This window comes from Erythrolamprus reginae, chromosome 2 (assembly GCF_031021105.1).
Source record: "Erythrolamprus reginae isolate rEryReg1 chromosome 2, rEryReg1.hap1, whole genome shotgun sequence".
Lineage (NCBI taxonomy): Eukaryota > Metazoa > Chordata > Lepidosauria > Squamata > Dipsadidae > Erythrolamprus > Erythrolamprus reginae.
The window spans coordinates 304,678,627-304,704,158 of record NC_091951.1 but is presented as its reverse complement, the minus strand read 5'-3'; the positions used below and the strand labels follow the sequence as shown (position 1 = coordinate 304,704,158).

The window sequence follows — 25,532 nt, the reverse complement described above, 5'->3', positions numbered from 1 at the left end:
GCATAGCAGTACATATATTTAAAAAAATACTTGTATCTTTGTCAAAGAAATATTGGATTTTTAACAACCCAATAATAATAAGTGAAGCTTGTAATTGTACAGCAGTAGATGATCAAAAATATGACCTCTGAAAAATATGACCTTTCCTGATATGATACTTTGTAGATATTATTTTATGTACAGTAGTCCCTCACCTATTGCTGGTGTTACGTTCCAGACCTGGCCGCGATAGGTGAAATCCGCGATGGGGAATTTATCGACTGATAGTACTTATTTAAGTATTTATATTGTAATTGTTTGGTAAGTTTTCATTGTTTTAAGTGTTTATAAACCCTTCCCACACAGTATTTATTTTAGATACAGTATTTAAATACAGTATTTACAATTTTAGATTTTTTTTTTTTTAAACATGGCCGATCGAGTTCGGCGGGCTGTTTAAATCTGCCGATCGGCTTCCTCAGAAACCCGCGATGAAGTGAAGCCGCAGTAGGTGAAGCGCGGTATAGCGAGGGACTACTGTATTTCTCTACACATTGAACAGCTGTGCAATAAAAGCTATATATAGTTTACTGCTTTCCTTACTTTAAAAGTATCCTTGTGAAATTTCCTTTCTGTACTTTTCAGCAACCCTTTTTCATGGTCAGCAGTGTTTTTCAAAATTAGACCTCTGTTCTAGTAAGATGTAACCACAAAGGGAACACTGTCAGAACACAAAGAATTGAACTTAAATGTAAAAGTCGGAGTAGTAAATAGAAAAGGTACATGAAAATATGGGAAATTCATAGAATCTTAATTATTGTCGGGGGTTTTCCTCTACAGGTCTTGTCTTCATTACAATAACATTTGTCATTCAGTCACGGACCCAAAAACTACAAATGGGGACAGAACCTTTCACAAAAAATTGCTGACATTTGTTATGAATTTGTTTGAAGCTGAAGTGTTGGCATTAAGAAGAAGGTATTTTTTTTCCTTTTAAGTTTTTCTATTTATATTTTAAGGTGGATCTTGTTTTACAGTAAATGTGTTCTCTGTTTCAGAAATAGGTTGTTCTACTTAGAAATTTACACCTTAAGGGCTGTGTATCACTTTGAAGTCAGCTGTGCCTTTTCCTGGGATTATGCAGCTGCCCAGTATAGTGTCATTTAACCCAGGAAAGACATGTTTGATTTCAAGAGTTTCAGGCAAGGGTCTACATTTCTGTCCCTGTGTACTGCAAAGCTTTCAAATCCAATGAGGTGTACATATTACAATAATTAATTATTTCATGACATGTTTTTACATTATTTTAAAAATAATATTTTTAGGTATTGAAGGTGTTCTGTTTTATTTGAACTGCATCAGATAAAAATTCTGGTCACAATTTGCTGTAATATACTGTAAGGTGCTTTGGAAAACTAAGAGACAGATGTTATATATTACAGTTTTAGCAGTTCTAAATTTCCAGAAGCAGCTCCTTCCTGTGAAATGTATAATCTTTATCTTAGTTACTATATAAATCATGTTTCCCTACAACATTTAAGGACATATTTGTGGGATGAGAGTCCACTTTAGCTCAGCTATGGGAAATCTGGTATCCTCCAGAAATTGTGATTTTCTTTGTTGCTTGGCAATTACAGGTCTTGTATCCAAAGGCACCCTGCTGTTTAACCCTGATTAGCTAGACCATAAAAAGTTATTTAATGTTGATTTTACCTTGCTCTCCATAATAGTTTCTATATTTTATTCTTCCTTAGTTTTGAAGTTCCTACATACATATAAAAATAATCTTGTAAATTGAGATAACAATATTATATCATAGCTTTGCTAATAGGCAATCTTGATACTCATATTGATTGTATGCTGTGGTTGAGCTATTCAACTTCAGCTATTATAGTCTTTTGTTTGAAATAACAGATGGGTTAAAATATTTTGTTCTTCAAGAAGCCGCCTCTAAATGACAAGATAACAAGGTTCTACATTTTATATGACTTAAATGATGCCTTAAAAAACACTTCATTGTTTATCACACATTCTATAGATTCTTTGTTGTACTGTTAAACTCTAAAATTTTTGACAGAAAATATGCAGCATATTGAAGTCTAACAAATTAAGTAGTTAAATCCAGAAATGAATTTTTCTTTTACAGACTTTATGAAGGAAGTGACTCTCATAATCCGCTAGTGATGCCACAGACTGTTCTTTTGAATACCTTTTGGTTAGGAAACAATTCAGTGCTTTTCAACAAAGAAATAAATATTCTAATAGACTGGATTATATATTCCTACAGACAAAAGTACAGGACAACTGATGTAAGTGATTTACCTAATATAAATATAAAGAAGGAGAAATAATATTTTTAGATGTCCCACTTTCAGAAAGGTTCTGTTAATAAATACTCATTATTGCATATCTTCAATGTAATACAAACTTGATATTTTGTAGCTTGGTACAGTTCATTATATAAATACCTGTGCATATGAAGGACTAGTGACTGTTTCTTGGCAATAGTACAGACACAAGTTCATCTGACAAGTCTTTCCTGCCTTCTATGCGCCATGCCCTGCCCTCCTTCCCTCCGTTTCCTTGGATCCACACACATGCACCCAGCCCTTCCCTCAACCTCTCTACACTTAACATGCATACACTCAAGCCCTCCTTCCCTCAGTCTCCCTCCATTTGTATACACACTAGCCATCCTTTCACAGTGTCTGCTTTTTACTTAGGACTCCTGCCACTTCCCATTTAACAACCTACGCATCTTGTGGTTGCAACAGCAATTGGGACTGCTTGGATTGTTATATGACCGTGATAGCGAACCTATGACATGCGTGCCACAGGTGGCACGTGGAGCCATAATGGAGAGCACATGTCAGCTCCAACGTGCATGTGTGTGCTAGCCGGTTGATTTTTGGCCTTGGGGAAGGCCATTTTGCTCTCTGTGGAGTTCAGGGAAGAATCCCTGAAGCCCCAGAGTGCAAAAAAATGCCCAAAGGACAAATTGGAAGCTCGGAAAAAATGACTTCCGATTTGCCCATTGAACTGTTTTTTGCACTCTGGAAACCTCAGGAAGCTTTCCTGAAGGCTCCAGAGTGTGAAAAACAGCACAACAGGAAGTCTGTTTTTCTGAACTTCCATTTTGCTCATTTGGCCACTTTTTTTCACCATCCCAGGCTTCAATGAGGCCTGTGTGCATGTGTGTGGGGTCGAGGTGCTCACGGTGGGGTGCACATGCGTCGGGGGAAGGGAATGAGTGTGGGCAGGTGCATGCCTTTTGACACATTAACCAAAAAAGGTTCGCCATCACTGCTATATGACATCATGTTTTATGACTTCGTTACATAGTGATGGCTGCCTCAGTCCCAACTTTTGTAACTCAAAGGCTACCTGTAGTGCTATTAAATATATCTAATTCTAATGCAAACTAGGTGAAACAGGTGAAATTTATTCAGAATTATAAAAATAGAGGCTTGAGATTATTGATTGATTGTAGTGTATTTGAAATCATTCATACAAAAACAATGTGCTTGAAGAGTAGATCTATAGAGATTATAATAGCATCTTCTTCAGGAAGAGATTTCTTTTGGGCTCCATTCTGTTCTTGTGCCTCAACAAAAGATCTGGCCTTATTCAAATGCTCTTGCATGTTGCCAAAAATGATATCTCAATAATAACAAGAAAAGAAATATATATAGTTTTTACAATTGACAGGCCCATCCTCTGTTCATAGTCATCCTTATGATAAGCCTCCTTTTGACAGCATGTGGAAAGATAAAAATATATTTAAAAGCTGAGAAACATTCCAGTTTTATCATACATGTTATTTCATTGTTCCCGGAATCTAATCCTAGAGATTTTTTTCCCCTTAACTGTATTAGCTAGTTTTTATGGAGCAGAACACCAAAGTAATCATTTATGTTCCACCTGAAAACCTGACAATTACCTGCATTACATGAAAAAGAATTGCTATCCCTAATGAATATCCCTTTCTTTTGCACAAAAGACCTACAGTGTCTCAATTTTGTCATATATATTCTTCACAAAAATGATAATTGTGTTCTGTGTCATCCCACAGCCTTTTAAAACAACCAACCTGATTTGAAAGATGTTAAACCTCCACCCCACCAATTTCTATGAAGTTCAGCATGCTTCATACACTTATTAATTTCAACTTCTCTTTAAAAAGGTCCTATTCTGTTGAAAAATAAGTTAATTTGTATATTTTACCCTTGCTAGATTATACATAGAGAGGAGTTCTCTCTGTGGGTTTTTTGTATCACATTAAACTGCCTTTGGAACAATTTGGACCAGTTCAGATTGGGCCCACCATCTTGAACCAGTAGTTTCTGTATTCTAGCAACTCAGAATATTTTATTTATTAAAGTGAATAATATAGAGATTCATATGAGCGTATGTTAGTAAACAATAACAATATAAAACTTGTACTCTTTTTCAGGTCTTCAAACATAAAATAGCTGAGCTATTAAGTGCAGTTTTGGGAGTTATTGTGGAATATTGGATTATTTCAGGCTTCATAATGGACAGAAATACGTTGCGATCTGTAGCTGATGACCTTGCTTCTTATATTGCCATTTCGTGTGATGGTAATATTAATCATTAGTAATTAAGCATTAAGCATTATAACCCTTATTATTTATTGCCTTTATTATATATAAAAGAAAAACTAGTTTAACTTTTTGAATATGTGCAGTAGAGCTTTCATCTATTAATTCTCTGCAACCTTTCTCCTTGAGGCTCCTTCTCAAGGGTTATTTTATTTCAGAATCCAGTGATTGATATTGTTAAGCTACCCATGTTATGTCCCTTGATTTTGTGGAACATTACACAAAAGTCTTGTACAATTTAATAATAATAATAATAATAATAATAATAATTATTATTATTATTATTATTATTATTATTATTATTATTTATTAGATTTGTATGTCGCCCCTCTCCGAAGACTTTATACTGTAACTTAAGATATTGATTACAGGTAGTTCTTGTTTAATGACCTCAATTGGGACCAGCAACTCTGCCAGTCCACCTCCTCAAGGTAGATCAAACAGGAAATATAACAAATGAGTTAATTCTAGTTTATTGTAAGGCATTTAACAGAATATTTTAAGTCTGAAAGTACAAATCTTCCTCTATCTCCTTTTAAAACCTGATACTATAGAGATTATCTTTTTCTGTCTGCTATGTCCCCCATAATATTAATCAACACATTAATTGAGACCTCATGTGACCACAGTAGACGTAGACCTCACTTCTGCTGTGTTCGTTAAAGAAGACATCATGGAACTGCAACTTAGGGGTTTACTTTTGGCTTCTCCATTGAGATCGTGTGTCAAAAAGTGGCTGTGAAATGCACAAACTGTGTCAGGGGACATTGTCATAATACCCATGGGTATTATGTGGGTATAATATTGACCATGCAACCCTGGGGGTCCTGAGATTTGTATGTGTGAGGATCAGTTGAAAAGTTACTTTTTCAGCACCATTGTAATTTCAAACTGTCAATAAACATTCCTTAAGCAAGAACTACCTGTATGCATTAAAAAGACCCAATTGGTTAACAGTCATAAACTAAAATCTCCATTGTCGAACATTGTTTTCTTCAAAACTACAGAGATGGTATACTACTTGATATTTGCAGGGGATGTTTTTCTTAATTTCTTCACTTAATTACAGATCTGAGACCATGTAAATGAGATTAACCATTGTCATTCTGAGACATTCTAAATGCCTTAATAGCACTAATAATAATAATGTTTATTTGTAATGCCCTTTTACCAAAGGGCATAACAACAAGTCATATACAATTTATGAGGACAGACAAAAACACTTACTAGGTTAACAAATATCCCCTTCTTCCCCCACATCCCGCAATTCCCACAATATAGCAAAAGTGAAAAACCCCACATGTATTATTAATATTAACCAAATGACAGTAAACTATGCAAAAATAATTTGGCACTATGTATATACACATTGGCGGAGCATACACCTTTCTCTTTTTTCATCTTAATATGCACTTTTAATTTGGGTGTTTTAAATTTTCAGTTGACTCCTGGCAACTGAATGTGTCCCTGCAATCTGGCAAGATTGCAGAAATGGTTTGCCAATGCTGGTTTCTTAGAACTGAGAATGAGTGACTATCCCCAAATCATTGAGTTCACTCTATGCCTAAGGCAGTACAAGATCTCATAATCTCTTGGTTTCTAGCTTGATGCCCTAACCACTGCACAATACTGTACTGATTAGTGTAAGAAAAAGGCAAAGTAAAAATCAGAAAATTTGTTATTTCTTAACAAAACATAGATCAGTATGCATATTGTGACTCAAAGAGATCACAAACAACATGCCATGTTTTCTCTGGGGGTAATAAGCTAATACAGAGTGCATCATTTTATAGGTTTCTTAATTTCTTATTCACGCCCCCAACTATTCCCTCCCTGTTTCCATTTTGGGGTGGTGATGCAGCACTTTCAATGCACATTTTTCCCTTTTTTGGATGTTTTTCTAAGTTTCTCTCTCAGGAGCGTTCCAGCTTAATTAATTATTGACCAAAATGTCTTTATTGGCCTGGCATGATTACTACATTTCTTTCTAAAGGTCCCTTACACAATTCTTGGTATCCAGTATAACCATATTTGTATAAAGAATCTGTGGGGAATAGGCCTGCTTTTACAAAAACAGGGTTTTCTGATGCCAATTTAACTATAGGACCTATACTTTTTCATATAACTTTTCTTATATCTAGTATTTAGAATACAAATTGATCATATATGTCCTCGAAAAAAATTATGCACCTGTCGTAATTTCTAGAATGAACTTCTGATCCATACTTCCATAATGAATTATTTTGAACTTTTGTAAAGTATATGCTGAAGTATAAGGCTAAAAATATTTTAAGTCATATATGCTTAAAATTGGCCTTTGCATGACATGCTCCATAAGTAGAGCTTGTAATTAAGAGCTATATTCTTGCATCAGTTTCAAAGTGACAATATAGAACTACTTGCTCCATCCAAAACTTGGAGGTAGAAAATTGTATTGATCACTAATAGTTTATAATAGTACCATATATTAGATTTGGGTAGACATAATATACATTTAAATCATAGAAGCATATTAGCAATGGTTCTCCTGGTACAGGTTTTGAGATTGTAGTTATAATTGTAACAATTTTAGTTATATTAATAAAAATATTGCCTTGTATTTTTTCCTTAAATGTCAAATTGACTCATTGTTTTTTCTGAATCTATGTTTTACTTTAAAACATAGTGCAGATTATTAAGGAGTGTGCAGAACCCTTGAGTTATCAAGGACATGCACAGAGGAAAACATGGGATTCAAGCAGATACCCAGGAGATATGAGTAATTATTCAGTCATACAAGACAGATACATTAAAGTGTATAAAATAGTATTTACTTTATAAATAGCACAGTCAAGTTAAATAGTCTAGTCGTACACATTCAAATCAGTCAATATATCTCAGTATAATAATAATATTACAAGCCTCACTTTGTCTTACATATCAGACATGCATTACAGCTTACAAATACATTAAACTATAATAAAATCAGCCACCTCGAGTCCACGGAGAGGGCCGGCATATAAATCCAATTAATAAATAATAAATAAATAAAATTAAAATAACACAGAACTTTACTACATCAGTCACAATGAATCATCAGTAAAAAAAAACCAGAGAGCAGAGAGAGAATCATGCTTTCTGGCTCCATCTTATGACAATTTGCAACAGTACCTCCTAAAGCTATAATACTTCAGTACATACAAGCATTCGTTGTTAGCTTGTTTATATATTGCAAACCCAACTGTATTGGACAGAGTCCTAACACATGCAGATTCTGTTTAGAGATATGTAGCTTTTAGTTTAAGCTTGAGAACTTGATAAAAATTGTCTTGGAAATTATTGCTCTTTTTACCAATTTAATCTATTTTTACTTCAGATAATTAAATGAATAATAATTAAAATATTCATTTATACTACAAAAATATTACAGCAAATATTACATTTTTTAGAGATTATTGGTCATGGGTTTAATGTTTTCTCACCTTATTTTTAGATTTTTCATATGAGGAATTAAAAGTATTCATTTCTTCTATCCCATCTCTGTGGCTTGAAATGTTTGTCGCAGAAGCTGTGTTTAAAAATCTGTATTTCCAAAACAGCACTCTTCTTTCTAATGAACTGCTTTCGCTTCAAAAAATGGTAAGAGACATTTGCTTAGTTAATATTATTCTGATTTGTCCTGGCTTCATCTCTCTGTCTCTTATCAATCTGCCTGATTATTATTAGAAGTCCAGTGCATAGTTCCCTCTAAGCTGAGCAGTGAGCAATCGCTCACTTAAAAATCATCATCAACTCAGAGTTTTCCAAACCTGCCCAGAAGCCGAGAGGGAAAGAGTGAGAAGGAAGGAGAGAGAGAGGAAGAGAGGAAGAGAGAGAAACAGATAGAAAAAAGAGAGGAAGGAAGAGAGATAGAAAATCAAAATCTAGTTTGAAACTAGCTCAACTATTTAAGTGGCATTTTGATATTGATAGAGTTGCCCTATTATGAGCTCACTCTTATAGACACACAGTACAGTATTTTATTTTGAAATTCTCTGAGTCAAAACAGGGTGGGTTTTTTGTTTGTTTGTTTATTTATTTATTTATTTATTTAATATTTCTGTGCCGCCCAGTCCCGAAGGGACTGCCGCTCAGACACTATACTTTTCCGCCCACCCCCCAAAAACATTTGAGGGAACACTGGTCCAGTGTGTGGATTGTAGAAGTCCCCAATCCCTATCTTCTCAAGGAAATCATGCGCTCTGTCATAAAGAAACTACCCAAGTATGGAGATCCATAAACACGATCTTGGAGAAACAGTATGATAGAAATGAGCGTTTAGCATGATTTAAGCTCACAATTAAAGAGATGATTTGAGACAGGAGACTCAAACTTGACAACTTTAAGACTTCTGGACTTGAAACCCCTATGCTAGTTGGGGAATTCTGGGAGTTAATCTACAAGTCATAAAATTGCTAAATTTGGAGACTGATTTAAAAGAATACTAGAAATAAACTCAAAATTTGCTTTGCCTTAACTCCTGAGTAAGGGAGGGAGGGGAAAATGCTGACAAGCTTTCAAAATCCTGTTACTATTCCCTATATTAAGAAAACAAGTGTTACAGTATTACTCGTGTAGCCTATATCTTGACTTGGGCTGCATTGAAAAGCTGATATCCAACTGAGCATGAAAGTATTATTTGCATTTTGCATTTCTTTGTATTTTGCATATTTTCACCTTCTTATGATTTATAATACATTGAAATCCCTGAAGCGTCTCTCTTAAAATTCCACCCAAAAAAACTTGCATCTGTATCAGATCATTCCCATCTTGTGTTCTACTTCCGGTAGAACATTACATTTTCTTTTGGAATTTTCCTTTTGAAGTGGCAGGTACATCTATCAAGGAAATTATGCTTTCTCTTTAAATAAAGATTGATTTTATTTGTTGAAAGAAAGGAAGGCCAAATCACCTGCTTCTACACTAACTGCTGAACTATGAGTTTGCACAATGGAAATTAATATACATTTTACATTTTTTTTAACCATGAAAAAGACAGCACAGTGGATGAGACCAGCCTCCCTCACACACTAGTGCGGTGATATCTGGAAGGAGATGATGGCTGACCCCTTTCTTTTTTGAAATAGGAAGCAGGGCTGGGGTAAAAATTCAAAGACTTCTGAAAGGAAACTTTAGATCTCTAACTTTCTATGTTAGCAACTTAGCTGTTCTGTTGCACCTTCAGATTTCCTGATATGAGACTTTGTGTTTCTTATTCATCTTTTCTTATCTAAGCCATTTTATTTGCCTGTACTCTTATCTGATATGGCCTTCATTTAACATTAAACTAGGACCCTGGAAAGAGGCTAAATAATAATACTTCCATGCATAGTTCCCTCTAAGCTGAGCAGTGAGCAATCGCTCACTTAAAAGTCATCATCAACTCAGAGTTTTCCAAAGCTGCCCAGAAGCCGAGAGGGAAAGAGTGAGAGGGAAGGAGAGAGAGAGGAAGAGAGGAAGAGAGAGAAACAGATAGAAAAAAGAGAGAAAGGAAAAGAGAAAGAAAAAGAATGGGAGTAAGGAAGAGAGAAAGAAAAACAAAATCTAGTTTGAAACTAGCTCAACTATTTAAGTGGCATTTTGATATTGATAGAGTTGCCCTATTATGAGCTCACTGTTATAGACACACAGTACAGTATTTTATTTTGAAATTCTCTGAGGCAAAACAGGGTGGGTTTTTTATTTGTTTGTTTGTTTGTTTGTTTGTTTATTATTTCTGTGCCGCCCAGTCCCGCTCAGACACTATACTTTTCCGCCCCCCCCAAAAAAAAAAAAATTAGAGGGAACACTGCTTCCATGTGGAGGTTTAGGCACTTGAGGTCAACTATTTCCTGAGGAACCATAAGCTAATACAACCTCAGCACATATGGTACAAAGTAAACACAACAGCTTTCTCCAAATATGAGAATATATTTTATATATAATGTATATTGTGTTGTCATTGCCTGACACCATTCCTGCAAATGCCCATAGTTCTGACATACAATATTTCACATTTTGCTCTGAATTTTTGGAACTATCGTTCACAATTTTTAATGGGACAAAATATAGTGACCTTCCTTACTATCATTCCTAAAACTAGACTATATGAGACAGTTTCCAACAGATATTGTTGGCGTATTGGTGTTTAACTCACCTGGGCTGCTAATAATCCTGGACTTTAGGCAGGCAGAGGGAAGTAGCATTGCATTTTCCTGCTCCAGCTGAGCAAATAGTTACTCTGTATATTTGAGCGAAAGGATTTTTTCTCCTGGTTTAGGTATCTTTCAGTAAGATAAATATCATGGTAGAAATGCCAGTTGAGAAGATATCAGTAGACACGCGCTTTTCTTCAGCGTGTATATATATATCAGTTGCATCTACTGTGTCTTTCTTGTCAATAGAAGGCTTGGAGGGCCTTTGGTTCAATTGAGGCTACAGTAGGTAACATTTTCAATTATTTTCTGCCATTCCCCACCATGTTGTGTATGCTGTGGTGCAAATTGCAGAGAGGGAAGCACTACAGAGTTGCAGAAGGAAAGAGAGAAATAAAAACCATTCTTTTTCTTAATCCTGATCAGATCAATCTCCACTAAACAAAAAGATTGCGAACAGAATATACTGAAATTATTTATATATGTGTGTGTGTGTGTGTGTGTGTGTGTGTCACATGTTTTTTTGCTGAATTTGAAAATTAAGGGAGACTAGGATAGATCTATTTCGGCCTTATTTTGGTCTCATCGGTTAGCCATACCCACTGGGACTTGAACCTGCAACCTTTGCCTTGTAAGGCAGAGAATTATCCTCTAGGCCAGCGTTTCCCAACCGGTGTGCCGCGGCACAATAGTGTGCCGCGAGACATGGCCAGGTGTGCCGCGAGAAGCTCAAGCTGGGCGGGGCGCTGCCGGCGCCCCTGCCTGAGTGTCGTCCTGTGGGTGGTCTTGGGCTTCACAGTCGCTTCCTGGTTCCCTCTCCTCCCACCGCCTGTGTCTCCCGCCGTCGCCTCCCACCAAGCCGTCGCCCGTTGCCGTGGGTTCCTTGAGTGGGAGCTGCCGCTTCCCTCCGTCAAGGTCAGCCACGCTGCCGTAGAAAGCACAGAGGTTATTGCCACCGCTTCGGCTCCACTCAGGGAGCCACCGTGGTCACCGCGCCTTTTCCTCTCCCTCAGCTCAACCACGGTGGCTCCCTGAGTGGAGGCAGAGGCGGCGGCAATAACCTCTGCACTTTCTACGGCAGCGTGGCTGGGCTGCCTGGAAGGAAGCGGCAGCTCCGAGGAATGAGGCGCTGGCGGTAGACACAGGCGGAGGGAGGAGAGGGAACCAGGAAGCCACCGTAAAGCCCAAGACCAGCCACAGGACGACCTTCAGCCAGGGGCACCGGAACCGCGCGCAGCCATGGTGGGAGCAGCATGAGGTAGCAACGAGGCGCGAGGACAAGTAGGCAGCTTGGCGGAGGGGAAGCGCTGAGGGGCTCTCCTCCTTCCCCACCCCCGCGCTTCTCTCCCGCCCTGGCTTTCGCTTCGCCTCATGATTTCCCCGCAATTTCATCCAGGCCACCTCTTGCCTCCTTTTGAACTGCGGGGAAATCTGCGGGCAAAGCAAAAGCCAGGGCGGGAGAGAAGCGCGGGGGTGGGGAAGGAGGAGAGCCCCTCAGCGCTTCCCCTCCGCCAAGCTGCCTGCTTGTCCTCGCACCTCGTTGCTACCTCCTGCCTTTTTCCAGGGGCCTTTGGAAGGCACCCAGGGAAGGGGGGGGATTGGGGGTGGCTGCAGCGGCTTCTCGTCCTCCTCATCCGGCTGCTAATGCTCGCCCGGCCCCTCTTGCAGTCCCTTCACGGAGCGCTTTTGTCCCAGGCTGTCAGCGAAAGGGCTGCAGGACAGGCGGGGCAGGCGTTCTTCTCACAGCTGAGGCAGAATTTGGAATGTTGGGTGTGTGTGCGTGCGGGCTCCGCATCCCCCTGCCACCCGGAACATTTAAAATAAGAAAAACCTTCGCCGGCCTCCGCAGAGAAGAAAGGAAGAGAGAGAAAGAGAGACAGAGCAAGAGAGACATAGCAAGAGAGGCAGAGAGAGAGAGAGAGAGAGCAAGAGAGACATAGCAAGAGAGGCAGAGAGAGAGACAGAGAAAGAGAAAGAGCTAGCAAGAGAGAGAAAGAGACAGAGAGAGAGAGAAAGAGAGAAAGAAAGAAAGATAGAGAATGAAAGAGAGATAGCAAGAGAGGCAGAGAGAGCAAGGGAGAGAGAAAGACATATAGGGAGGGAAGGAGGGAGAGAGAAAGAGAGCAAAAAAGAGAGGAAGAAAGAAAGAGGGATGGAGAGAGAGAAAGAGTGAGGGAGAAATAGAGCGAAATGGAGGAAGATTTTTTTTTGTCAAAACTTTTCTTTAGCCACCCCCCCAGCCCCCCCGTTCAGTGTTCCCCAGGATTTTGAAAATATGAATAATGTGCCGCGGCTCAAAAAAGGTTGGGAAACACTGCTCTAGGCTACAGTATACAATCCTTTCAGCTCTGCACCAGGGAAGGGTTACATATTTTTGTGTCGAATCACCCTGGTGTAATTGAAGGAACATCACAGCTCCTTATTTGCCTCTCTATATATTAATTTTTCAAAATCTAGCATTGCTAAATCACATGTTTCTCTTCCTTGAAGAAAGTGTATGTGGGGGATCAATGAAAAGCCTAGATTCAGTCCTCTTTGAAGGCAATAGATCGAAGGCTACATTACAGTATACAGATACAGTACAATCTTGTCACCCATTGTTGAATGACAGGACTAAATTTCTTCCGTTGTATTTTTCTGCTATAGTGAGTGAGTCATTTTGAATTTCCAATAATGGATATAAAAGTATAAGAAATGTGATTCATGGGCGTTACTTTGGCATTAATAGCATTTAGCAATAGCATTTAGACTTATATACCGCTTCATAATGCTTTTACAGCCCTCTCTAAGCGGTTTATAGAATCAGCATATTACCCCCAACAGTCTGGGTCCTCAGTTTATCCACCTCAAAAGGATGGAAGGCTGCGTCAACCTTGAGCTGTGGTGAGATTTGAACTGCTGAACTATAGCTAGCAGTTAGCTAAAGTAGCCTGCAGTGCTGCACTCTAACCATTGTGCCACCTCGGCTCTTAAGAATGATTAAAAACTGTAAACTCAGGGCATGTTTATCTGAAAGATATTATTTTAAGATGTCAGCTTTAGATGCAAGAAGTGGAGACTGGTAATGCTATTATAATCTTTCAACCCGCTCAGACTAAAATGTCGCTCTTGCAACAGGTTTCTTGCTATCTGCCTACTTTACAAGCTGGAGTGTGTGAGAAAGGGAAGATGCAGAAAGAAAAGAAAAGGAAAATAGGGCAATGGCCATGCTCTGAGTCTCAGAGGGCATTACTGATGCTAAGTAGCGATAAACAGAACCAAGCCAAAGCCCTGCCTGATGTACCGTAAGTAACATCTACAACACCACTAGGATTCTTCTTTGAGGGACAGCTTCTGACCTGACCCATTTCTTGAACTCTGAGTGACCTGTGATGTCTGCAGATTATTGTGCCTTGCTGTTTCAGTGATGAGCATGTTTGTATCTTTCGTTCTACACGTATGTTCTATATACTGATTGTTCTAATTTTATTGAATTTGGGGAATACTTATGTACTTCTGTGTTAAATTTTGCTGTTTCTGTTTTAATTATGAGCAGTTAGAATTGTGAATACTTTATTATTGTGAAACTTCGTAGTTGTGTTTAAGGTAAACATTTCATGAAATGCCCTCTTTTCAATGTTTACTTATTTGCAGTGTACAAACCAAGGATAATTCTGCTCATCTATCAAAAAATCTTGAAAGGAAAGCCAAGTCTACTGTATTGCATGGGAAAGAAAATTGCCATTCTTCAGCTAACCAGATGAATGTCCATAAGATTAATCTTAAAGGTATTGTGCATGTCTAATGCTAAAAATCATAAAAGGATTTGCAGTAAAGCAGTAGCACATAATTACATAATCCAGACATCACTTGCCTGCTTTACATGTTGCACACCATCAGATGTTTAAATATGGGAAGTCATACATATGAGCAAATGCCCCCTTTTTGCAGGATTTCTCCCTCTTTTACCTCATTTGCCAGGCTCACCAAGTTTTAAATTGAGAGTATATCTTAAATAAATCCATTTGGGTCCTGACTGCCTTATTTCACAAATCCACTCCAACCTGTGCTTGGAAAGGATCAGCATTATCTTCTGATTTGAAAGTCTAATTCTCTTGCTCCCCTCCACTCCTAGACATTTTGTGAACAAAGACTGAAGTGCATGCTGTATTATATATCTTTATTAAGCATGTGGAGTATTTTCTTCTTCTCGGCATTCAGCCCCAGGCTTTACTGTTCATTATATCGGAAGATAAATGTGGAAGGTTTAAATTATCAGTTTAGTAATTTACCTAAATTCTACTTAAAGCACAAATTCAGTGAAATGCACTACAGTACAATTGTGATAGGGTTTCTGCGATAAAATGATGATGAATTTAAAAGGGTTTTCTTTTTAAAAAATGCGTGGATGTTTATATTTTATTCTCAATCTGTGCCAATTTCTCAAGAATGATGTCAGGACATTTATATATTTTGGTTTGATTAATGACAATGTACAGTAGTATAGATTGGCACATAGTTATCATTTAATGTAGAAATATTTGAAGGTAGGATATTATACTTTCTTATAAAAAATGAGGAAATATTCTTTGCATAAATATAATGTTCTGAATACAAAGCAAAACCTGGTAAAGTGGCTTATGATGGATTCAGCTACATGCAGCATAAAGAGCTTGACTTTACCTTTCCTACATGTACCATTAGGTAAATAATGACCCAATCCAATGGTGAAAATGGTTATAAAAATTATTTATGTTGGGCAACATGTTTTTCTTGTGCTCTTGTTCTGATACAATCAGTTTACCAAAATATTGTAGATTAATAGTTTTTTTATTATCCGCCCTGCTGCAATTACACTGCTACCTAGAAGTTTGCAATTCATATTTCAGGGTGGCAGATTTTTTTTGGTTTAATCTTTTTCTACTTCTAAATGAGGTTTTGTGTGTGTGTGTTTAAAAAAAAAATGTTTCATTGGTTTTAATCTCTTCCATTTCCCCCATCCCCCTCTTTTCACTCTGGTACTGTACATGAGCCAGACAGCCTATTGAGGAAAAGTAAACCATCTGTTACCAGATTTGAAGTTTCGTATTATACTTGAGTGTGTAGAGGCACTCGTGCTTGGACAGAAACATTCATTAAGCTACAAATGCTGTATCAAAAAAAGCCATGCACTTAATGTGGGTTCATGAATATGATTAAAGGAGGGCAACTGCATTCTAAATTTTTACGGCTTCAAATCCAAGCATTTTTGTGCATGTATTCACAAGCATTTTTGTGCATTTGGTGCTTTTATAATGTGACTGAAGCATTTTACAACTAAAAGGGGGAGGAGAGAGGGGGAAGATAATTCATAGGTTAACCCTTTAGTAGTGTAATCCTTGCTGCACGTGTAACTTGAAGAGAAGCTTAGTGGTTTTTAAAAATGTTCTTTAAAGATATTTGCACTGGGAAGAGGAGATATTTCTGATGAATAAATGTTCTGACAAATAGCATTCCTAATTCCTTTCACTTTGCTTATGGTCTTGATTTTCTGTTTTGCTTACACTATATGAATTTTGCATTCTAGGGGAGACAGCTTTGCATACTGCTTGCAAAAGCAACAATGTGAAAAAATTGATTCGTCTTCTGACTGTACCAGGAGTCGATATTAATGTTAAAGGTAAGTGGTGGATTTTTAAAATATTAAATGGATGCCATAAACCTTCCAAATAACTATGAAAGGTATGTGTTTGTAACACTTTTCACAATGATTTTCTTACCTATAAAAGTACATTTAAAAACAAGACTTGAGTGGTAACTTGGAAGGAAAGCTTGTTGAACCAGTCATTTGTTCCATATATTTCTTGGGGTTTTCAGTTAAACACAGTTATTATTTAAAAATTACTCTTGCCTAGCCATTTTATAATTATTAATTCAAAGTGGTAGCCTTATCTCCTGGATAAGAATTTTGTTTAAATTTTAATAGACCAGTCTTGTTTTGACTTCTAAAGAAACCTTAATTTTAATAATATTATTAATAATAACCTGCTTTGTGGAAAACTTATTTTTAGATTATTGCAAAATTGCAGTGAATACATCTTTCATGTTTCCTCTTTTAAAATAAAGTACCAAGTTATATGTCATTTTTACTGAAGTTTATTTGAGTAGTAATGTATTTATTATTTCTTTGAAATTTCAATTTTATTTTTATGAACATCCCAATATGGATTTTGCTGTTTCCTGAAACTCCTCATAATTTATAATTCAGACTATGCTGGTTGGACACCTTTGCATGAAGCCTGTAACCATGGTAGCATAGTGTGCGTCCGTGAAATTTTGCAGCATTGTCCAGAGGTAAACCTATTCAGTCAAGTGGATGGAGTGACTCCCTTGCATGATGCACTGTCAAACGGACATGTAGCGATTGCTGAGCTTCTACTTCAGCATGGCGGTGAGTGCATTTATGCTAAATAAGCTTAGAGAAATTTGAATCTCTAAAAATTGCAGAGTATTAAAATCGGAGGCTGTTTGGAATGTCATTTTGAAAGCCGGAAGTTTTCATAAATATTGATGTGTATCTTGCCATATTTATACTCATTCAACTTGTCAGTTAAATTATTTGAGGCTGGTTTTTTTTTTCATATTTGCTGAATTGCACATTTGCTTTAAAGATTATCTTTCATATTATCCCAAAACTTGATTTTTACATTATATTATAGTGAACTGTAGTAGCTTATGCTGATTGCTTTGTTGAACAAATATATGTTGTTTCTTCTTATTTCAATAGCAAAACACTAAAAAAACTATTGTAGATACCATTTATATGATCTTTTGTGTCTTATTTATATTATATTATGGTTTACATCTGCATGAGCATTTTATATCTGTTGATGCATAGCAAAGTTTGTAATCTTTATTATTCCATGTGTCATTCTGATTTCAGGATTTATCTTGTTTCCAGATTTATATAACTCAGTTGTGTAGAATTTTTTTTAAAAGTGCTGTACTTGGTTTTTTAAGCTAAACTTACCCCAAATTACAATTTAATGCTGTTTTTGTTTGCTCTGGAAGGCTCCTTTGTATTTGCAGTTGTCTCCTGCCCCCTAAAGGCTATTTGCTTGATCTCTGTCTGACATTCTTTCCCAATCAATATATCCTTGTTCTCCCCTCTCAGTATATATTTTCCAGAACAGTAACATGATCTCCCAGGTGTTTTATTTATCTACTGCACCATGCAGATGACAGGCCCAGCCAATACCTGGCTTCTCTTCAATCGGTCTAAGTGATGCAAGACCCAATATTACAGCAAGTCCAAGTCCTCAATTGAATGTGGCATTCCACTGACAGATGTGCATTTTTCCTGTGTGTCAATGAAGAATGGCCACTGGATGATCCCCTTGTCCTAAGGGAGAAGATCTACTTGCTCTTTCATTCATCAAGGTCTTCTGGCAACTTTACAGGCTGTGTGCTCAGACTTATCTTTGCTGTCAGTTGCCAGGCTTTGGCCTGTCAGAGGTTTTGACAAGAGCTTGACAAGAACTCTGTGTTGCATATTCAGGGTAGAATTACTCACATTTTTTATTCTTCAGAACTGTTCAAAACTTTCACTCTCTTCATCCCTGTACCTTTTATTTTTTTAAGTAATATTAATCTGTTAGTGCCCCATATTCTGCATTTATTTTACATCACACAACAACCCTATGAAACTGGTTACTTTGAAAGATGATAATTTAGCTAGGATTATCCAACAACACTCAGTGTATTAGTTTTAGCATATATTATTATTATTTTTTTATTCGACTTCTATGCTGCCCAATCCCGAAGGACTCAGAGCAGGTTATGGCAAGCCATTGCAGATACTGTACATTTACATCATTGTCCAAATTTCTGGCCTATACAGATATGCGTTTCCTTGGTGCATAGAAAGAATCCCAGATGAAATAGAAGTGCAGAAACTATTCCTTTCACAACATAGTTAAGTTGCAGCATGAACCACATTATTTTCCAGAATAAAAGGAAGAAATTTTGTCAGTTTTTTTAAACCCAACATAGTAGACAAAGTGCTTTTCCTAGATCATAACTACATACAGAAAGTTCGATGGAAAACATACTTGAAATTCAGAATGAATAGTGTAATCAGATTTACTGGCAGAAGAGACTATTTGTAGCTCAAGATTGAACTGTGAGGGCCTTGGTGCTCTCTGAGCTTGATGGTTTTCTTGCAGACATTTTATTACCAAACTAGATAATATCATCAGTTCTAGAAGGGAGTGGAGTTTGTTATTGTGTGGGTAGGAGTTGGTAAAAATGAACAACATCTACGTACCACTCGAGAGACAGTCAAAAACGGACCAAAACGCTTCATTAGGGATCAACATCTAGATTGGCAGACAGTAACAGTAAAATTAATACTAGCACAATACTGAAGAAGTAAACAGTGCCCCCATCAAGGAACCACCAATATAGACAAGCTAACTACAAACAAGTCTAATCAAGAACCACCAAGATCACTCCCAGCAATCCCACCCAACAGAGTGAGGCCCTATTATATAAAATGAGAGCAAACCCCACTTTCTTCCATGTAATCAGATTTATTCAATTTAGTGGGATCATAATCTAGAATTTTAGCTATCGTGATTATTGATAACTAGGATTTTTTGAACTTTTATTTCAATCACAGCAAGGAGATATGATGGATTATATTGTAATATACTATATTTATATGCCAGAAGCACCAAAGTGCTTCATGGTGACATCATCATTGCCCAGGGGACACCCTGTTATAATATAATGTAAGCTGATGAAAACCAAGTAACAATAATTTTGGATGTATGTGCTCTATTGCATCCATATTGCATTTCGTATATTCAGAAGACATTAAATTGAACGAATATGAGTTGCTTGGTTAAAGGATGATTAAAAGTAAAAATTAAGAGAACACCTTGAATACAGAAATATTTGGTCTCATTACATATTTGAGATTACTTTAGAAGACTGAAGCCTATTCCAAAACCATCATGTTTGTTTCAGGTCATTGACTACAATTTTGTCAGAATGTTTATGTTTTTGCAAACAACTGAAAATATGCTTAGAATTGTAGCCTGTTTTTATACATACAACTGTGCACAACAAATAATCTTTGCTCACAACAGGAAAAAGTTTGGGAGGAGGGCTTGGATCCCTAGCTGGAGTCCACATGAATGCTGGCTGCTGACAAATTTTATTTGCATTATTAGAAAGTTTTAAGCAGGGGTATCAAACTCAAGGCTTAGGGCAAGATCCAGCCCGCATGGTGTTTAGATCTGTCCCATGAGGCTGCCCTGGAAACAGTGAAGGCTTGGCCCACAATGCGTCTTGTGCAGAGGGTTACAGGAGGCAGTCACAGCTGGAAAATTGAGCTTGGCAGCTTGGCAGTCGTGGATATTGCCTATCTGGACTTCAGCAAAACCTTTGATACGGTTCCACATAATGAGCTGATAGATAAATTAGTGAAGATTGGACTTAATCCCTGGATAGTTCAGTGGATTCGCAGCTGGCTGAAGCATAGACATCAGAGGGTTGTTGTTAATGGCGAGTATTCTGAGCAGAGACTAGTTAGAAGCGGTGTGCCACAAGGGTCTGTTCTGGGTCCTATTCTTTTTAATATATTTGTGAGTGACATAGGGGAAGGTTTGGTAGGGGAGGTTTGCCTATTTGCTGATGACTCTAAAGTGTGCAATAGGGTTGATATTCCTGGAGGCATCTGTCATATGGCAAATGATTTAGCTTTACTAGATAAATGGTCAAAGCAATGGAAACTGCAGTTTAATGTTTCCAACTGTAAAATAATGCACTTGGGGAAAAGGAATCCTCAATTTGAGTATTTTATTGGCAGTTCTGTGTTAGCAAAAACTTCAGAAAAGAAGGATTTAGGGATAGTGATTTTTGACAGTCTCAAAATGGGTGAACAGTGCTGTCAGGCGGTAGGGAAAGCAAGTAGAATGCTTGGCTGCATAGCTAGAGGTATAACAAGCAGGAAGTGGGAGATTGTGATCCCGCTTTATAGAGCGCTGGTGAGACCACATTTGGAATGCTATGTTCAATTCTGGAGACCTCATCTACAAAAAGATATTGATATAATTGAACGGATCCAAAGATGGGCTACAAAAATGGTGGAAGGTATTAAGCATAAAACTTATCAGGAAAGCATTAATGAACTCAATCTGTATATTCTGGAGGACAGAAGGGAAAGGGGGGACATGATCGAAACATTTAAATATGTTAAAGGGTTAAATAAGTTTCAGGAGGGAAGTGTTTTTAATAGGAAAGTGAACACAAGAACAAGGGGCCACAATCTGAGGTTAGTTGGGGGAAAGATCAGAAGCAACGTGAGAAAATATTAGTTTACTGAGAGTCGTAGATGCTTGGAACAAACTTCCAGCAGACGTGGTTGGTAAATCCACAGTAACTGAATTTAAACACGCCTGGGATAAACATGTCCATCCTAAGATAAAATACAGGAAATAGTATAAGGGCAGACTAGATGGACCATGAGGTCTTTTTCTGCCGTCAATCTTCTATGTTTCTGTTTGTTTCCACTGACAAACAAACACCCCCAACATGAGTTATATGTCAAGCAGGCCATGCCCCACCTGGCCCCCAAAGTCAAACACAACCCTGATGTGGCCCTCAATGAAATCGAGTCTGAAAATTTATTCCTGGTTGTAAGGAATAAATTGTTTGCCACTTAAAACAAAGGAATCCTCAGTTTTGAACAAAAATGACTCAATTTTTATATGATTTATGAGGTTCTTCCATATGATTATGAGATTACAGGTGGCAAGCAGAACTATATGGGAGAGCATGCAAGACTTTTCTATGTTTCAGTTCTAGTAGGCATGCACGTGCTGGCCAGCTGATTTTTGGGCTTGAGAAAGGCCATTTCGTCCTCTGGACATTTCTGGGAAGCTTCCTTGAAGCTCCGGAGCCAAAAAATCATCCAACCAACAAAGTGGAAGTTCAGTTGTCCGTTTGAATATATTTTTTCACCTACCAGCAGTTGTGGGTTCATACCGGTGTGGTCCAGAGAGCCTCACCGGTACGAACCCAGTGATTTTTGGCAATTTTCCCCCCAGCATCTCCATGTAGAAGAAGTCCTCAGCTGTGCTTCAGACAAAAAATAAAGGTCAGCATTAAGATGAGCAGGGAAGAGGACTTCTTCTGACACGTAGACACCAGGGGGAAAATTGCCAAAAATTAGTGGGTTCATACTGGTGCAGTTCTCTGGATCACGCTGGTATAAACCCACCACTGCCTGGTCAGCATGGGAGGGTGGATGCGTGGGGGGGGGGAGGGAAGGAGTGTGGCCGCATGCACGCATGCTAACATACCCACACATCCCCCTTTTGGCAGGCGAACCAAAAAAGGTTCACCATCACCATCTGTTGTGATTCCGTCCGAGGCCCCTCAGGGAATGGCTGATCTTCTGTCGGTTTCCTGCTCAGAGGGGGAGGATGAGGAACAGGAGGTGCAGGCAGACGAGGAGGAGGAATCTCAGGCTGAGGAAGAGGGGGAACAGCCAGAGGCCCCCGAGAGGGAGCTCTCCCCAGCAAGCAGCCTGGATTCCTTAGAGGAAAATGCACAAGCAATAATCGATCTGCGACAGAGAAGAGCAACACAAAGAAGGGACCAATTAGCTAGGTACTTTCAGCACTAAAGAGGCAACAGCTGGGTTTGGGTGTGGTGCTCTCTGGAAAGGCTAAAAGGCAGACCCACCCTTCCTGGCTTGGAGTATTATCTTTGGGAGTCCTGGGACCTGGCTGTGCTCTTTGGCGTCTTGGAATTCTGGTTTGTGACTTTGAATACTGAAACCTTGGGGGGGAAAGGTGGGGGGTCTTATTCTCTACAGTGGTGGATGTGCCAGCAAGAAGGCTGCTGTATTGTCTGGACATCAGGACTCTGCTGTAAAGTCTCCTAGCCTGCCTGTTGGGAAGAACAGGTTTTTCTCTGTGTTTATTTTTCAAGCTATAAAGTACTTTTGCTTTTACCAGCGTGTCTGGCTGTTTTTTCCAGTTGGTGTTGAGGTCTGGGGGCACCCAGACAGAACACCATCACTGTTCTAGGGAGTGCAATGAAGCATCCTCTCAAAAAAAAAGAGAAAAGATATAAATCATAAGTTAACAAGCTTTTTAATAGCCATGGTATAGTAAAATCACATTATAAAACCTCATCTAATCTTGATCTAAATTATGCTATTTAACTAATTTTTTAAGATCTGATTTTGGTTTTTTTGTTCATCTTTTAAGATTTACGGAGAGTCCAGACTTTTCCTAGGCACTTTCTGTCTTCATTTGTGTGTATAATTTCTGATGTTTTGTCTCCTATAGGATCAGTATTGTTACAACAAAAAGATTCCGAAGGAATGTTACCACTTGATTACATAAAATGTCCAGCAACTAAGCAACATCTTTTGAATATTGTAAAGCCAGAAGTGACAGTCGAGGAATTTCATGCTCAAGTACAAAGTAATTTCTATAATCAACGCAAAGAATTATGGATACATTTATTTTGTAAAATGTTGTTAAATCTTTGTTCTGTGTATGACTTATTTAGACCTTTTCCTAGTACCTTTAAAAAACCTGATTGCTCAGATCTATTCCTGATGGCAGATGACTGTTACAAACGTAATATGAACTCTTCTAATCATTGGTTAATAGATCTATATTTTAAAGAACTTGAAACTTTTCAAAAACTCCCAGAATATCTTCAGAAAACTATTGAGGATCTTAAAAATGACCCAGAAGAACAGAAACAAGTTTTTTTCACAATGTTACAGCAAATTATAATTACAATTCAGATGTCTGGTTCATGTTTAACTAACAAACTTCAAAGTTAGTGTGATTTGCCTAAAATACATAAAATGTAATTATTTAGTGGCAATCTTTGCTTGGATAAGTGAAACACATGAGAAGTTGTGTTTTTTCCCAACAAGCGAAAGGTTGAAGACTGGCTTAATTATAAGCCATATTAGAGAACTCTAATATTATCTCATCCACTTTAATGTACACTATCTTTTATGGAATAGTTGAAGACGTTTCTAGTTTTATCCTAAGTATATAGTTCTCAATAATTCCTCACTTCACGAATTGCAGTTTACACTAGCTTTAGAACATGCCAGGATTAAACAACTTGGTGCGATTCTTGCTTTTTGATAACAGCTATGATACAGCTATGAACAAACCAATATCGTACAAATTTTTATTTCCTTGAATGGACTGATAAAATGCCTGAGGCCCAATGTGCTTCATTCACATAACGAAATGTGGTTCATTCACATAACAAACAAATGACATTCTGTTACATTTGTGTGAATTTTGTTACAATGCACAAGTTGGTTCAAACAATTATTCTGCATTAATTCAGTTAATATTCCAAGTTATTGTTATATAATGATGGTTTGATTGATACACTGATGGGTTTTCAGAATATAGGTCTGTAACTTTGAACATTTTAGTGATGATATATATTCCTTTATATTGTTGTCTACACTGAAATAAACAAGTCATTTTAATGTGACAATTTGCATATACTATTTTAGAAAAATAAATGTCCCAAACTCTTTTAAACGTATGTACTTCTTTTTTAAATGTATCGCTTTGACTATCTGCATTGCTGCAACTGGTACTAAGCAGTAATAATTTTGTGTTCAAATGACCCAAGTATATAGAATGAAGTGTCTTTGATTTGAAAAGGGATGGTACAGGAAAGTAATATCACATCACTGCTGCTAAGAGATACCAAAGGGCATGAGGGTTTTTTCCCCAAAAAAGTCTACCTCTCTCCCATCTTTGAAAGGGACAAAGGAGAACTTTCAAAGTTATGAGCCTCACAAAAAGACTGTTCTCACATACTTTTTTTATAATAACTAAAAACCCATCCTGCTTCACCCTTAAATGAAAGCAAAGTCTTGCTGAGCCTTAACACATTCTTCTTATTTCTCCTAACCTATATACAGATCCCAAGGTACAAAAATATTTCACCTTCTGGTCAAGATTACATTATCAGACAAAGCAGTATATCCATGAAAATTTCCTCAGAACTTAATGTGGGATTCAGGTTTTGCAGTGATGCTTATCTGATCCTTTTTTTTCCTTGTAAACCATCTCCAGGCAGTTTATGCAAGAATATATCCAAACTTTTTTTCAGATTTATTTCAAAGCAGGGCATAAAGCTGAGATGAAATTGTGTTGATAATGCTGGTATTGGATGGTCCTCTTTGCTCTCTCAGGGAGTTTCTTTATCATTAGTTATATTTTTCTGGACCAATTGTGGAGACTAAGACTGGGAAATGGAGCATATCAGATGTCAAGAAGACCCTCAGAAGTCTTGATTAAGATCTACGTGGAAACAGCAGTGTGAGTTGTCGTGAACACATTTTGTTAATGCTTGTGTAATGTCTCTTCTCTGGTAATTTAACTGATGATCAGTAGGTTTCTAAGTGCAATTCAAGGTACTGGTTTGTTACCTATAAAACTATATATTATAGGGCAGTAATGGTGAACCTTTTTTTACTCAGGTGCCAAAAGAGCGCGTCTGTGTGCTATTGCACATTTGTGAGTGGCCATTCAATGCCCAGGAAGGGCGAAAACAGCTTCCCCTGCCACCTAGAGGTCCTCTAGAGCCAGAAATGGCCTGTTCCCCAACTTCTGGTGGGCCCAGTAGGCTCATGTTTCATCCTCTCCAGGCTCCAAAGACTTCCCTGAAGCCCAGGAAGGGTAAAAACGCCCTCTCCCATCCCCGGGGACTCTCTGGAAGCCAAAAGACACCCTCCCAGAGCCTCTGT

The 25,532-nt window shown here is 37.8% G+C and overlaps 1 protein-coding gene across 4 annotated transcripts in view; it reads left to right on the top strand.

Annotated features, from left to right (window-relative positions):
- SLF1 (SMC5-SMC6 complex localization factor 1) overlaps positions 1-24,315 on the top strand; it is a 44,042-nt gene extending 19,727 nt beyond the window's left edge. For all 4 annotated transcript variants that reach the window (XM_070743025.1, XM_070743027.1, XM_070743026.1 and 1 more), the window contains exons 10-18: positions 820-957; positions 2,126-2,288; positions 4,433-4,580; positions 8,074-8,219; positions 13,871-14,037; positions 14,387-14,520; positions 16,299-16,391; positions 16,980-17,162; positions 23,077-24,315. In XM_070743025.1, coding sequence (XP_070599126.1) covers positions 820-957; positions 2,126-2,288; positions 4,433-4,580; positions 8,074-8,219; positions 13,871-14,037; positions 14,387-14,520; positions 16,299-16,391; positions 16,980-17,162; positions 23,077-23,585 — 1,681 coding nt within the window. In that variant the 3' untranslated portion in view covers positions 23,586-24,315. The remainder of the gene's footprint in view (positions 1-819; positions 958-2,125; positions 2,289-4,432; positions 4,581-8,073; positions 8,220-13,870; positions 14,038-14,386; positions 14,521-16,298; positions 16,392-16,979; positions 17,163-23,076) is intronic.
- The last annotated feature ends 1,217 nt before the right edge of the window (positions 24,316-25,532 follow it).